Below are 15758 nucleotides of genomic sequence, written 5' to 3' on the forward strand. Positions count from 1 at the left end.
AAAAATCATAAATAAACAACATAAGTCACCAAATATACTCTTTGTCCTCATGGGACCATACAAGTCAATATGAACTAGATCTAGTACATAATCTGAAGTAAATGATTGCTAGAGAAACTTGAACTTGTCAATATTCCTAGTTGACAATCTTTACACATGATATTGTCAGGTTTGGTAATATGAGGTAAACCCCTTACATAGTTTTTCCTTCCTACTTTGAAAATGCTTTCAAATTTTACATGACACAACCTCCTATGCCATAACTAGCTATTGTCATTTCTAGCTACCATACAAACACTACAATAATATTTAGGTAAAATAGGTTACCTTTTATTTTCTCTCCTATAGCTAGCAACTCACCTGTCTTGTCAAATATTATGTAAGACCCTTTGTTAAATTTTAACTTGTAACCTTTGTCCATTAGTTGTTCCACACTCAATAGGTTATATTATAATCCTTCCACTAGATAGACATCTTCATAGGTAGTGGATTCATTTAGGGCTATAGTACCCTTACTTATCACCATGTATGGTGAGTTGTTACCAAAATTCACCATTCCCCATCACATGCCTTGACCTCATAGAACTTGCTCTTGTCACCAAACATGTGGTGTGAGAAACCATTATCTATTATCCAATTCTTGTGGATACTGGCATTGGTTATCAAGGCTCTCTCTCTACCCTTCATTTTGTGATGGCAACAAAGAATACCTCATCCTCTTCTTCATCATCATCACTAGTCGACTCTTTATTATTCACACTTCTTAAACAATATAGGATCACTTCTTCTCCTTTCCTTTGGAGTTGAACCATCTTTTGTTGGTTCCTTTCCAATTTTTGTTCTCTCTCAAGTTGTTAGTCTCTTTCTTGATAGTTTCTAGACATTTAGCAACATAATGTCCTACATTTTTTGTAGTTAAAGCATTTGAAAGGAAGCTTACCCTTGTACTTGCCTTTTCCTCTGATCATTTGTTTTACAAACATATCCTCCATCTCTTCTTGTTTAACTTCTTCAACATACATGCTTTCCATTTCTCTCCTATGTCTAGATGTGCCTACCTCTCACCTATCTCTTAATGTTACAACTGATGCAATATAGGCTTTGAATACTATTTCAACCTTGGGTGGTTGATTATTGTCAAATTTGCTAAGTTCAAATGCGATGAACTTGCCTATCAAGGCATGGAGCGATCCCTCCATTTTGTATATGGCTCTTAGCTCTTGAATGAATACTCTTATGGCATACTTGGGCAACATGGTTCTCAACACCTTCCTCATACACCCATCCTCTTACTTTACTCCTCCACATACTCTAATAGCTAGCACGATGTCCTTTACCCGCTTGCCATAAGCTTCGATCTCTTTTCCTTCTTGTATCCTCATGTCATCAAAATTCCCTCTTAGGCTTTGAGCTTTAGCCCTCATGACATGCTTATCGCCCCCATGGACGACTCTCTTCTTCTTCCACATCTTGTATACTATCTCTAATTTATCCACATCTTTGTACTCAAAATAGGATAGGGTACTCACTAGAGCATCCATTGCAGTTGTGTGTATCTCTTTCTCTTTCAACAGGTCCACACTGAGTGGACCAACTGGCTCAACATATTTGACCTCTACATGGGTCTAGCAAGCATCTCCAAGAGTTTTCAGATGCAAATGCATCTTCCTACACCATGAGTTGTAGTTTTCCCTACAAAACTTAGGTGGATCTCTGTTAAACATCATGATCTTTTCCTTAAGATGCTAAATTCTACTCTTCAAAGGATCTAGGCTCTGATGCCAATTGCTCATCCTACTATAGGTCAGTATACATGGGGGGTGGGGGGGAGGGGTGGGGGTGCGGTTGAATCAATACACCTACTGGTCTCAACCTTTTTCATAAAATCACAGTTCACACCTTTCTATGTGTCAGTGCAAGCTACAACTTAATTAGTCAAGATTAAGAAAAAAAACAAGAACATGAAAATAACAACACATAACACAATATTTATCTCGTGGAAACCCAACTAGGGTGAAAAACACGGTGCATGAGACAATCCTCGTAAAGATTGTACTCTTCTGAAGTGCGTTCGATCAAGAGCTTATCCTTGTTAGAAGATTACAAAGACACTATTAGGTGTCATTCGGTTAAGGGATTTTGATAAGATTCGTTAAAGTCTCACCTTGTTAGGAGCAACCTGGTTAAGGGACTTTAGAACACAAGTTAATGTGTCACCTTGTTAGGGGATTTGTACAAAGAACCTAGTAGGGTCCGCCCTCATCAGGATTTACTATTGCAAAGGTAGGTAAACAACAGGGAATGATCTAATAGTTAGCTATTATACTTAGAAGATCCTTCTTTAGCTTTAAAGATATGTCTAGAACTATGCTTTGCCTTCTCTTGGCTCTGTGATCTACCTTGATCTCTTGTATGCTTGGTTCTTCTTTCTCTTTGCACATAGTGACCTTATGATATTTGGGCTTGCTAGCTTCCCCTTAGCATGATGAGTTCCTAAAGGTGACTTTGCTCTTATCACTCTTTTTCACTCTTTGAGATTACACTCAGTTCAGCTATTATGGCTTTTGGCTAATCACTCAACAATCTAACCTTTCTTTGTTCAACTCTTCCTTCTTTTATACTCATCTTTTAGCTTTGCTTGGAAGCCCTAATTTGGGATTTCAAATTTAAATTCTCATCTCTACTACTAGCTTGGCTTTCTATTGCAGTATTGAACCACCCTTGTCAGACGTAGTGTGTTCGTATGGGAGTAACATATATCATGTGTCCTTGATGACTTGTTAATGTTGGAAAGAAATTGAAATTTGAATTCTTTCGGATGTTCCTTGATCCATTCTTTGATCAACATTAAATTAGATGTTCAGTGCACTCTTTTCCTCTTCACAATTAGACAATCATGTGTATCTTGCTTTATGCTCACCTTGTTGATTTGGCAAACACAACCCACTATTCTATCTATTTACCCCTTTGCTTTGCCTCCTTTTGATTATAGAGACTTCACTTAGCATACTTCATCTAAGTGTATCATCTTTGTTGTTGCCATTGTTGGACTCGCACATCTTCTCTACTTTGATCACCCTTGTGAACTGGAGTTGCACACTAGTGTGTTTACAAAGTCCTCTCTATCGGTCATTGTTCCTTTATATGTGTTGACATCAATGCCAATACCTTTGATGACTAAACCTATTGGTCAATTTTCAAGACATTTAGGCCAACACTCCCCCTACTAAAAAAAGGACCTTTGTTATGCTTAAGGAAGCTCGGGGGTGTGCCAGACTTCCAACTAAGTGTGGAGAATATGTGGACATGCTACCTATGCTAAAATAGTTGGGTGGATCCCTTCTAGCCATGACTAAAGCCATATATATCTATAGCCTTCTTTCTGACAATAAGGAGGTGTATAATCACCTTAATGCTAAGTGGTCTCTTGATTGTAATACTAAATTTTGGTCCAAATGACTTAATTCTCTCTGGCATAGGAATGTTGAAACTAAGATCCTTTGTTTCTCATGGTAGGTCATGCTCTACAGATTACCCATTACTAGGCTAGATGGAGATCCCTACCTGTGCATTGTTTGTCTTCAACTAGAATTTGTTAACCACATCTTTTCAGGTTGTAGCTTTGCCAAGGTGGTTTGGAGTTTGTTTGACATCCATATAGGCCCAAGCATCCATATCTTTCATGCTTTCTTTGGCTTCCTTCATGGGTTCCCTAAGCATCTTAACATTTTTTGGTCCACTATTTCCTCTTATTTGCTTTAGTTTATTTGAATTGTTAGGAATAATGACATATTTAAAGGTAGGCGCAAAAGCCTTATCAAGCCTTTGTGAAGGCTCACTATGCATAAAATTTGTGTCCAGGTCACATCAAAATACAAGGTCAAAGAGAAGTAGTTTGTAAGGGTTACAAAAACTTGTACCAAAGTGCTCAGAGATGAAAGGGTCTAGTTTGAGGTTAAAACCAACGATAGTGACAAGTTTAACTTTGGTTGTACCGTGAAAGAGATGATTGAGTGGATTAAAATCAAGAGGGAAATTAAATAAGTTGAACAATCAAGCCACACCAACTAATTAGGTGATTGCTGGAGCAACCAACATTGATAAGAACAGGTCAAAACTAGGTGGTATCATCAACAGGTTGGTCTAGGACAATGATATGTCCAACATACTAGTAGTTTTACGAATTTGACAAAGATTGACTTTGGAAGACTTTCTTGCCACATGATCAATGCTATCCCATAGGTACTAGCTCCACCTTGGGAGATACTGATGAACAACCCAGTTAATGTGATCAGAGATGGCGACCTCTGTCTTGGGTGGACAAATGTTCCCCTACCTTAGACAACATTGTTCATGGAACAATATTTATGAAAATGGAGCAATGTTATTTTGGTTGATCTGAACAGGTCGTAGATTGAGATACTAGTTGATACCATGCATAGTTTAAAGTATTGGTAGCAAGTGATAATCTATGATGTAGTAGTCAGTTATATTATATCTAATATAAAAAAAGTTGCACTAGTTGATACGATGCATAGTTTAAAGTATTGGTAGCAAGTGATAATCTATGATGTAGTAGTTAGTTATATTATATCTAATATAAAAAAAGTTGCAAAAGTTATGACAACTTTTGTAGCTTTTTACATCTTTACTTTTCACATGACCTATCTTTAAACCAATTATGAAGAATGGCGTCCCTGACAACCCTAGACCTATATGACACCCAAATATCAATTGGTGAACATTACAACCCCAAATTGCACATCTTGCCCAAGTTGGGCACCTTGACAATTTTTTCCCAAAATGAACAACTTTTTACCAAACTTGGCAACACACCACTTAAACCTTGCTAACCCAAAGCAAAACACCTACTAGACTTTTTCAAATAGCCTTTATTCACACCATGACTACTCTAGGGTCTTACAAGCCAACACTCCAAGGGTTTGTCATCCAACCCTAAGGTGCTCTTGCACCATAATCCTATGCTTCTTTAAGGAAAAGCAAAGCAAGAGAGGCATATAGAGGAGAACCCCTAGGTGAAAGTAAAGCTACCATGAAATGGAGATGAAAAATGTTTGCATATAACATGAATCTAGATCCCTATATGCTATCAAATGAGCACAAGGCTAAAGTAGTAGGCAAATCCTTACACCAAAAGTCCTTAAAGTGGTATCATCATACAATATTATAACATAGGAAACACACCTGGATAATAAGAGGAAAAATATATCCATATTAGTAGAGGTATAACAATAAAAGTACACAAAGAAGGATGGTAGATAAGAAAACTAACAACAAAAGCAATCTAAGACATATTTTCAATTGTAAATCTGATTCAAATGGACAAACAAATAATTCAACTATCAAGAACAAATGCATATAAATAAATAAATAATAATAATAAAATCAAACTATAATATATTATAATAAAGAATCAAAGATATACTACTTAAATACTACTTATCTAAGATTATACCACTTAAAATCGTCACTAAAGAGGGGTGAAGGGGCATGGATATGTAAACAAAGTGTTCATCTAAAAAATAATATTTCGTAACATAATAATAATTATAAAATTGTTATTATTTTTTAATTATTAATTATAAAATAAGGGTTGCGAACGAGTCTCTTCCTCCAATATAAAATCCAGTAAATTCTTACAGACACGTCATTGTCAAACTCATTCCGTTTCTTTGGAATTATAAAAGCTTAAAAAAACTCATTGAAAATCGTCCTCTGGATTATAGTTCCCTCCCTACAGTAGAAATGTTAATACAAAAATCATTTAGGAAAGGATAATCTTCAGGCGGTTAATTGACGGTGCAAGGCAAACCAGGCGGTGTTTAATCGCAAAATATAGTCGACCGACCGGCGAGGTTTTCCCGGCAAAGGATATCACATTAAAAATCATATTTGAAAAAATCCCTAAAAACTCCATAGATTTACGGACTGAAAGAAAGATAGGCAAATAGTTATGAGATTATTGTCATGATTTTAAGTGGGAAAGGAAAAATCATTATGTGCAAGATTGGCCGACTGTGAGGAAAAAGAGGAGTGGCAGACTCTAAGGCCAGAATTAGATAGAAAGTTTCAAGACAGGTATTTATTTTAATATTCTAGGTTTATTTTAAAAAAAAATCGCAGTGATTGCCGCAGAAGTTTCAAGGGTAATTTTCAGCATTTGTTCTCGTGGGTTTTCTTTGCCTTCCGTTTATGTTTGGACTTAAAAAATTATCATTGTTCAAAGCGTTGGAGTCTAGCTTTCTTCTGGTTCTTGGACACGTTTTTTGAATTATTGACATGTAAGGTCTATTTTGAGCATTTGGTATTAAGTACTCGATATGATGTATTTGAAATTAGGGTTTTCTGTTAAATGTAGGTATTTAGGGTTTTACTGTGAATTATGTTATTTAAGGGGTTTACTTACAACATTGTTACCGTTGAAAGTTTGGAAACGGAGATTTCATTGGAAAACATACGGGAGGGTACATGCCCTTCCTTCTTAGGGTTTCGATAATGCTCTCTGATTTGTTTTGTAGTTTGAAGTTTCTTTGGAGGATTAGGCTTTGTTTGGTTCTGGGGTTTGTTTCAAACTATTGGGATTTAATAGCTTTCTAAGGGTTTGAGATTTAGGGTTTTGCGAGTTTATAGTTTCACCAGAATTTGAGATTTAGGGTTTTTACTTGCGGTATAATGTATTAGGACACTGATAGAGTTTTGTGTAGCAGGGTTTTAAATTTCTTCGGAAGGCTTATTTTGTGATAGGTTCTGCAGGAAATATTTTTTAAGTTGTTTTGGAAACCTTTGATGATGTGAGTGTGTTTGGGAAAATGACTTTTCTGGGACCTATTTTAGTTTAATTCTTCCTTGGTATTTTTGATTATAATTAAATTGCCCTTGATAGATTATACTATTAGTAAGATACTTGAATCATACTTGTGTTGGTAAGGCTTTTATATCTACGGTCTGCACAGCTTGAGTGTAGATGTTCCGACTAAGTAATTAAATATTCTACCCACATTCATCTTGTGAACATGTCTCTTGCGGATCTAAACTTGTGGTTCTGTTTGTAAACCCAGCAATTGACTACTTTCAACACATAAGTTTTAGTTCATCCCACTAGGGAACAGGAACTTCTTTCTTGCTTTTGGTTCTTAGTAATTGTGAATTTTTGGCAAACAGTCCATGTATTTATAGGGTTTTAAAGATTTTTTGGTGTAATCGCCAATTTTTTTTCTCATCTCCTGCCTACAGTTGTTTTGCAGGAGTGTTTTGACGTTTATGAGCTTCTTTTGTGGAGTCGGTGCCAATGGCTGATGGAAGTGGAAGTGCTACTTTTATGAATCTGTCTGATTCCGCCCAGAATGGAACAAAGATGGAAATTGATGGGTAAGAGAGCTCTCCTTAGATAGATCACTGTGAAAGGGTTATGAAGATGCACAAAAGCTCTTACTAGATAGATTACCATGCAAGTGTTATGGTCTAATGTTTTCTTGTTTTTTAACACTCGATCATCATAGTTTAGTTGACCTTTTGGTGGTTGCCCGTTGAGTACTCAAATGACACTCTGTAGAAGTCGTATAAGCATGCCACCAAAATGGCTTATCAAAAACTATGCTGAAGATTTTATGAATGTACGACTCTAAATTTCAGAGGATGGATAGTTTGCTACAAGCTTAGCCATCCTACTGCTAGTCATCCTTATAACTAAAATAAGGTGAGCTCTTTTGAAGTTGTTTCCTGAGATCTGTTCTTTGACATTGAATGTTGACCACTAAGTTTACTGACCTGTCAAGCTGTGATTCCTCAAATAAAGTAACTAGGTTGCCCGTTTCTAAAATATCACCATATTTTCTAGATTTTCTTTAGGAGTGACAGGTGTTAGCTCTACATTTCGGCTAGGGTAATTTAGGGAACAAAAGGACACTCATTTGTCTCCCAATAAATAATTTGTGTATCTGGGAGGGGTTATGTATCAGAAGTTTATGTGCATAGCATCTGTTCATAGTGTGATCAGTTTGGAAATATGTAATTGAACATGGTTTTTCTAGGGTCCTCAGGGTGCATATAGCATACCTTCTTTTGAATATACTGGAGACTTACTTCTGTTGAATATACCTTCTTTTGAATATACTGGAGACTTACTTCTGTTGGATGCACTGGCGTGAATGTGGATGTGAAATACATTAAAATTCCTTCTAATCCTATTAAGTGTTGACAAAGTTCCTGGGCATGCATATTCATGAGAGATGGATAAAAATGAAAGCTAATTCATAGTCTGTTGTTACATTTAGTCAATTTTAAACTGTAGCACTCATGGGTGCATCAAACATGTGTTAACAAGAAACTATTGTCGAAAGTTTTTTTCATATGTAGGAACAAAGAGTTTGTGAATGTTTGGGATGTTGTACATATTGATTTATTGACATATAAGTCGACAATGGAATGTTATAAGCTTACATGAATAAATGACGATTTGATGTAAATTCTTTAACTTGATAAATTGTTTTCATTCTTTGTCTGCTTTGATAAGTTCCATCAAAATCTTATATTTCATGTTCAAACTTTCAAGTTTGATTTCTAGGTTTTAGTGTTGTAGCATATCTGTATATATTTAGTGGTCTTCATTAACATCCCTGCACCATTGAATCTGTGTGCCCAAGTTTTGGGAGTTTAAAGTGAGTTGCACGTACCACCTTACTCTCTTGTGTGAGATCTTTCTGATTTTTGAGCCAAGAGTTTAATTTCTTATGGCTAACACAGATGCCATCCTGTTGACTTCTTTCAACCTGGGATTATTGGTTATAACTTATCTGTTATAAATGTTTGAAATTGGCCAATATTCTTTGTCTTGTTGTAGCTTTTCTTTCCCTCTTAAGGTTATCCTCATTAAAAATCTCTATTTTGTACATCTGATTTGCATCTTGGATGGTGCTCAGTGAGAACTAGACTGCCCCTCGTGGGGCAATTTACAATGTTTCTCGTTTCACTGCCTTTTAAAATCCTCAGATTTATAGGTGAAATTGTACAAAGGATTACTAGAAGCCAGATACAAAAAAATGAGAAGCAAGCAAAATAGAAATTCTAGACTTATTATAGATGTTAAGGATTATGAGCCCCTAAAATCAAACTTGAGTTGGAGGAGGACAAAATCTACAAGAATAGCATAAATGGGAAAATAATGAACCTTAGCTATTTAGTTCCTCAAAACAGTGAGATGACACTGGAAACAACCTTAGAGAGGAACTCTTGAAGGGCATTGACCTATAACAATCAGCATTCATCCCTCATTCATGCTTTTTTGATGATGTCTAAAAACTTTTCATTACTGTTAGGCTGTTAGCCAACTTTTGAGTGAGGTAGGTATTATAGCATGGTTTGCTGCTAGGAAATATTCAATTGATGAGAGAGGCCAAACAATTGTTTTAGGATTTGGAATATCTGGATTGAATCTGATAATTTTGTCCAGTCAAAAAGATCCTGATCCAGCTTGTTCTGTAACAATGCTATACGCTACTCAAGCTAAAAGATTCGGGAGGGATTGAAGGTTTGAAATTTTTATAATATGCTCAAAAGAACATCACTCCAAGCATCACTTTCTCAAGTAAGGTAAGCAATAGTTTTGTAGAAACTAATTAACATATATTTCCTCTTGTTTTGCGTGGAAGTGAAAGTCAATCTTATGCATTTGTAGACAATGAAACATCAAAATGCTGTGTCAATAAACAAGATGTTATGACTGTACAAGTTAGTTAAACATTTTCGAAATATGTTGCTTTGTGGGTGTATTTTCTCGAACGATTGTATCACGGGCCTTAATAAATATGTCATATAGATTCCTTCCAATCTTATGCTCAAGAAAGTGACTTGATAAATTTACCACGTGGCTTTCTTATAAGCTTTAGAACAAAATAATATAATGATGTAAATGGAATATGCCAGCAGATTATAAATTTTAGTAACAAGTCCTTTTTTTAGGGTAATCTTGAGTTTCAAATGAGTTCATCTCTTAGTGTAGAATAGAATAAGCCACAAATAGTTTATTTGCATTTTGTGGAAAATAGGGTAATATGACATAATATGATGTAATTTCTGTGGTTTGTCATTTTAAGGTTTGGGTGTATGAACTTTTGTTTCTCTTAGTATTTCTTGTTCACTGCAAGTCTTGTGTTTGGAATTTTGTTTCTCTTATTATTTCTTGTTCATTTCAAGTCTTGATAGCCTTTTTTTATCCATGTCCAGGTTTACGTCAAATACTATGTATACAGTGACAGTTGAAGAAAGCATTGAGACAAAACAGTGGGCATTGCCTTCGAACACTCCCTCTGAATCTGCTGACGAAGTCATATATGTGCAGCCTGCTGTTGGTGTTACAAATTATTTTCCTGTTGAGAATACAGTTTTGACTGAAAATGGTATAATATATATATTTATTATTTCATGCGTTCAGTGCTGATTGATAGTATACTTTCTTTTTTAGTATGTTTAGGTTTGACTTTGACACTATCTGAACACATTGTGCAGGAAGTTCACCTGTGCAGCAAGATGTATTGCCTTCGAACACTCCCTCCGAATCTGCTGATGAAGTCATAGATGTGCAGCCTGCTGTTGGTGTTACAAATTATTTTCCTGTTGAGAATACAGTTTTGACTGAAACTGGTATAATATATATATTTATTATTTAATGCATTCAATGCTGATATCATAATTTCTTTTTTAGTATGTTTAGGTTTGGCTTTGACACTATCTGGACACATTGTGCAGGAAGTTCACCTGTGCAGCAAGATGATATGTGCCAAGATGACTTGTTCAGTTATGATGAATTATCGGCTGGTGGGACAACTGTAGGAACTGCTGATGTTGTTACATCTGTGTCAGGGGGTGGTTATGAACAATATCTTGGCAGTGGTGAAATAGATGGCACACGGTGTGTTCCAGGGGTAAGGTCTGAATTGGGCCTGAATGAAACAGATGAACAAGATATTTCCTTGAAAGTTATAAGTGGATCTGTTGATTGGACTGGTGAGCAGTCAAATGAACATTTGCTTGACAAGGAAAAGGAAGAAAATCTTGAGGGTACAGTGCCATTAAATAGATATAGTGTTGACATTGAGACAAATGATTGTTCTGGGCAAGGGTTGATCAGAATCTCTACTTTGGAAGGGTGCACACATGAAAATCTGCAGTTCGACAATGATGTGAAGACGGATGTACATTTAGCTAAGGAATCAGGGGAGATTAATAATGATCAGCAAAGAAGTGAAGTTATTGAGAAATCACATATTCTGACAGAGAATCATATGCAGACTGAACCCCTCACAGTTGATGCAAACCAACGAAAAGAGGCTCCTGGGGAAGTAGATCTTTCAATTGGGAACATTTCACAGAGTGAAGTGGTTAAATATGATACTGACCAGGCAAGTGAATTGCCTCCAGTGGCAGTTACATCAACTGAGGAATTTGTAATGCCTTCTGTTACTACAGATGTTTCAAACGACAAAAACACACAGCTAAAACATTCGAATAATGATTCAAGTGAGTGTTGTAGGGAATACTTACCTAAGGATTTGGAATGTGAGTCAGGTGTAAAGCAATCGCAAATGATAATTGAACAAATGAGTGTGTCTGATGAGAAACAGCTGGAACCATCAGCAATGAAAGCAGAAGATGACATGCCACTTGAACAAGCAGAAATAGCAGCCAAAAAGGACGAACAGGAATCCCAGCCCACACAGGAGATTGAAATGCCATTGGTGAAGGAAGAGGAAGCTCTTAATAGCAAGCAGCCTGAAGAGATCCCAATTGCAATTCAAGCTGCACTAGGAAATGATCTCCAGGCAAAAAGTCAGGATGTCAATCAAATTCCTACTATTGAAAAGATTGAGCCCCAGGAAAGGCAAGTGTGCATTGCTGATTCTGCTGCAGAAACTAATGAACTATCAGCAAATATGACACAGAAAGAACATATTGTGTCTTCGGATGCTAATCTTCCTCACGAAGAAGATCCTCCTCATGAAGAAGAGCAATCTAAAAACGTACAGCATATAGGAAATGATGTAGAGAATATGTCCAAAATATCAAGTCAAATGCCTATCGTTCAAGGAACCATTGAGTCTCATGTGGAGCATATTGAAGATAGAGATGTCAGTTGCTATTTTTTCTAATTAAGTTACTGCATTTGTGCAATTGATTTCTTAATTTTGAACTGTATTGTCTTTGGAACCTCATTAAAATTGCATTTTGCAGGATGAACAAAGACAGTTGGAATTGCTCAAAGGCCGGAAGGTGGCAAAGAAATTTGGGAGGAGAAAGTATATGGGTGAAGTTATTGGATATGATCCTGCATCGAAGTGGTTTAAGGTGTGGTGATTTTTTTATTCGTCTGTTGTTTTACTGTAAGTAGTGCCTTTTGGAATCACTGTGTAAGTTTGCATAGCATACATGAAGATAATTTGAATTTTTTTGTTTTAAAGGTTTTATATGAAGATGGTGATGAGGAGGAGCTAGAAAAGCATGAAGTCGATGCTATTCTAATATTGCACAAGGAAGAAGCATCTGTTTCTCGTAAAAGACAATTATCTCCTACTAATATGGATCACGAGGAATCCAACAGGTAGCTTATACTTTTCTATTTAGTATTCCCTTTTGTGAATGAGTTTGGAGAAATCTTCACTTATCAATAATTGATCTATTCACAATAAAGATTTTGTGAACATGTTTTAAATTGATTTTTAAGTTTTTTTTCTAAATTCAGTATTGTGAAAATGATACTAGAGGTAATATTAATAGCAGGCACATCTTCAGAAAAATCTATGTAAAAATTATTTGTTAGACACCTAAATTCTTTGAATCACAAATCTTGGAAAAAAATAGGTGTACTATGAATGATATTTCTCAGCATCTTCTACATTTTTTTCTTAACACAAGCATGCTGTGGCATTCACATTATAACATGTAAAATACGTAGCAATTATAATATTCATCAAAAAGTACTAGACACCCAAAATTCTGATGATTGTGGTGTATAACTTAAAAGTAGTGTATAGATACATGTATTCACTGGGAAATTATTTTGTCATATAAATACTGCTTTGCTGTGCAGTGATCCAACCATTCATTATGCCATGCAAATCCAACTATTCATTATTCCTTGCAGATCCAACCATTAAATTCATGTGTGTGTAGGTAGAGATCCATTCATTCATTATACCATGCCAATTCAAATGTTAAACTGGCATATGCATGTGTGCGTGTGTGTGTGTATTAGTGTATGTTCCCCACAAAGGATATGGTGAAGATATATTTATGATGAGAGGTAATATAAAAGCAAACAATATTCTATTCTATCAATTCTAGACAAAGTCTCCTCTATACATATTAACTAGTATAGCTATCTTAAATAAATCTATCTAAAGAAATGCTGATAGATATCCATAATAAGCATGATTAGAATTTAATTTGCTACATCTAAAAATATTTTTATTTCTATTCTTTTTTTTGCACTTAATTTTTTATATATTTTGCCTCTTTTTTGCACGCACTTAAGTTTTTTTAAAATTTTTTAAAAATAATTATTTACATCTCGTAATTTATAATTTTAAAAATATTTTATGGACAATTTATTAAACTTCAAAAAAATAATATACCATTTTTATAATAAATATTAAGATCTTGACATGTAGATGGTTGTCAAATTTAACCTAGAAAGTAAATGTTAACATTAACACACTCACACCTTCCCACTACACCCATTCTGCCATTGTAGAATGCCTATTGTCATTAATTATTCTTTGGTTAAGCAATCCTAGGAACATCATTTTGGATAAATTGAAAGTGATAAAAAATGTACTTTTTTAAGGAGTTCAACTAAGTATGCTGCAATATCTGCTCAGTTCTTGCAAACCTTGAGTTTTGTATTTGATTGTTTTGTTTTAATTTCAGGTCGGAGAAGAAGTCTAGGAAGGTTGATAGAGATGGAGCTTCGGCGAGACAAAAGAAAACAAAAATATTGAAAGATGAGACTCCTGGTTCCCATCAATTGTCAAATACAAAGAAACAAAAGTCTAATGCAGCTAAATCTGGGGGTAAGAGCAAGAGCCCTAAGACAAATGTGCGTAAGGGTCAGAAAGGAACTGGTAAGTCAACATCAACCAAAAAATCAATTGGAAAGAAGAGAACTGCAAAGAAATCACAATCTAGTCAGATTAAGGAGCAGCCAAAAAGTAATGTAAAAGAGAAATCATCAAGGCATGAAGGCAAACAAGATTCAGCAGAGCAGCCTGTGGATGAGGTGATGAGAAAACTGAAATATGGTTCATCAAAGAAGAAAACGCCTACAAAGGCAAAACGAAAAACAAATGAGATTCCCAAGAAAGGTAAAGCTCTTAGCTGGAATGAACTTTATTAACAATAACCAGAACATTTTAATTTTAAAATACTTAAAAATTTTCATTTCATCTTGTGCAGGTAAGGAAGCAGATATCCCTAAAGAGTTAGTGAATACTAGACCAGAAGTAGATTCACCTGGCCGCAAACGGAAATCAGTATCTGAACTTGAGGGTGGCTCATCTACAGTGAGCCACAAGCGCACAAAGAGGGCTAAGGTTGTGAATGATTTGGAAGCTCCAATGGAGAAGAGAACAGAGTTGACATTGATTTCAGAAGATACTTCTGAACTTCCGTCACAAGCTGAGGAGGATAAGCCTCATAATGTTGTGCCCACTGGGAAGAAAGGGGGAAGGGGAACTGACTTGGTAGGAAGAAAAGTCAAAAAAGATTTTGGAAAAAAATTCTTTGGTGGAGAAGTTGTAGGGTACAAAGTGTTTTACAAGGTAAGTGTGGATTCAGGATTTAGTTTTGGAATGCAATTTATGTTACTCTATGCTTATTGGGTGTGTTCTGATATAATTTGTTTGCATATTCAAATTTTGTGCAGGTCGAGTATGAGGATGGAGATAGTGAAGACCTTACTTGGAAAGAGTTGGAACCTATATTACTTCCTGATGAGGATCATATCGCTCAAGGTAAGAGCAATCAGCAGCATCAAGGGACTAAACATAGTTCTACCAGGTCAAAGGGAAAGAAGAAAATATGAAAAACTAGGGGCTGTTTAAATCCATGTTTTGGTGTAGTCTGTAGACAAATTTGTGCATCTGCTGAAACACTTGGCAGGAAGAGCTATCATTGAGAGTGATCTGTGGTTGTAGTCAATAAACTTTTTGTGCTTTGTAAATTTGACACAGTATCCTTTTATGGGGATTTGATGGGGAAACGTGAACAAAATTTTGCTTATCTTTCCCAAGGAGGTAACAAGGCCTTTAATGCTTCCAATCAAATTAAAAAAGTCTACTGATTGTATCAAAGCTCGATAAAATGCTGCTGTCATTTTCTATTGAGCATTATATGCCATTATGAGTATGTCAGTCAGATGCCATGTATATGCTATTTTATGGCTTTTTGAGAAAACAAATGCCATCACTGGTGGTGGCCTGTTGCGGAATACAGTGTAGTGTGGTTTAGGAACTTAATTAATTGGAGTTTTCCCTAGGCAGCCGAACTGCCTATATCTTCATTACCTACTATAATCAATGTGGCTTAGCTGTCTTCTGAATTTTCAGTTTTGCGTATTGTCATTTTTTCTCCCCCACTAAATGCATGTGGTAAAAGAAAATAGAATCGACTAGTAGTGTATGACTCTTATTGAAAAGAATTGAAATATGCGGCTCTGACGCTTGAATATTCCTAATTGCATGATGGCA

At 35.7% G+C, this 15758-nt stretch overlaps 1 protein-coding gene across 2 annotated transcripts; it reads left to right on the forward strand.

The window, feature by feature from the left end:
• The first annotated feature begins 5731 nt into the window (after window positions 1-5731).
• LOC149556252 (uncharacterized) lies at window positions 5732-15499 on the forward strand. Of its 2 annotated transcripts, none has more exons than XM_089830431.1 (10): window positions 5732-6099; window positions 7255-7389; window positions 10243-10415; window positions 10525-10659; window positions 10765-12143; window positions 12247-12360; window positions 12474-12613; window positions 13942-14375; window positions 14467-14831; window positions 14936-15499. In XM_089830431.1, exons 2-10 carry the CDS (start codon window positions 7310-7312, stop codon window positions 15092-15094), a joined length of 2979 nt encoding a protein of 992 aa, XP_089686557.1. In that variant the 5' UTR covers window positions 5732-6099; window positions 7255-7309; the 3' UTR covers window positions 15095-15499. The 2 variants fall into 2 exon arrangements, with proteins under 2 accessions (XP_089686557.1, XP_089686558.1); XM_089830432.1 differs by having other exon boundaries at window positions 7266-7389.
• Window positions 15500-15758: the final 259 nt, after the last annotated feature.

Source organism: Cupressus sempervirens, chromosome 5 (genome assembly GCF_028749045.1).
Source record: "Cupressus sempervirens isolate cs-2001-9-10 chromosome 5, ASM2874904v1, whole genome shotgun sequence".
Lineage (NCBI taxonomy): Eukaryota > Viridiplantae > Streptophyta > Pinopsida > Cupressales > Cupressaceae > Cupressus > Cupressus sempervirens.

Excerpts from the sequence above, each read along its gene's own strand:
- LOC149556252 (XM_089830431.1), top strand. The coding sequence starts at position 7,310 with ATGGCTGATGGAAGTGGAAGTGCTACTTTTATGAATCTGTCTGATTCC. Across the intron at positions 12,361-12,473 it reads CTGCATCGAAGTGGTTTAAG|GTTTTATATGAAGATGGTGA; the intron begins GTGTGGTGATTT and ends TTTGTTTTAAAG. Across the intron at positions 14,376-14,466 it reads AAATGAGATTCCCAAGAAAG|GTAAGGAAGCAGATATCCCT; the intron begins GTAAAGCTCTTA and ends CATCTTGTGCAG.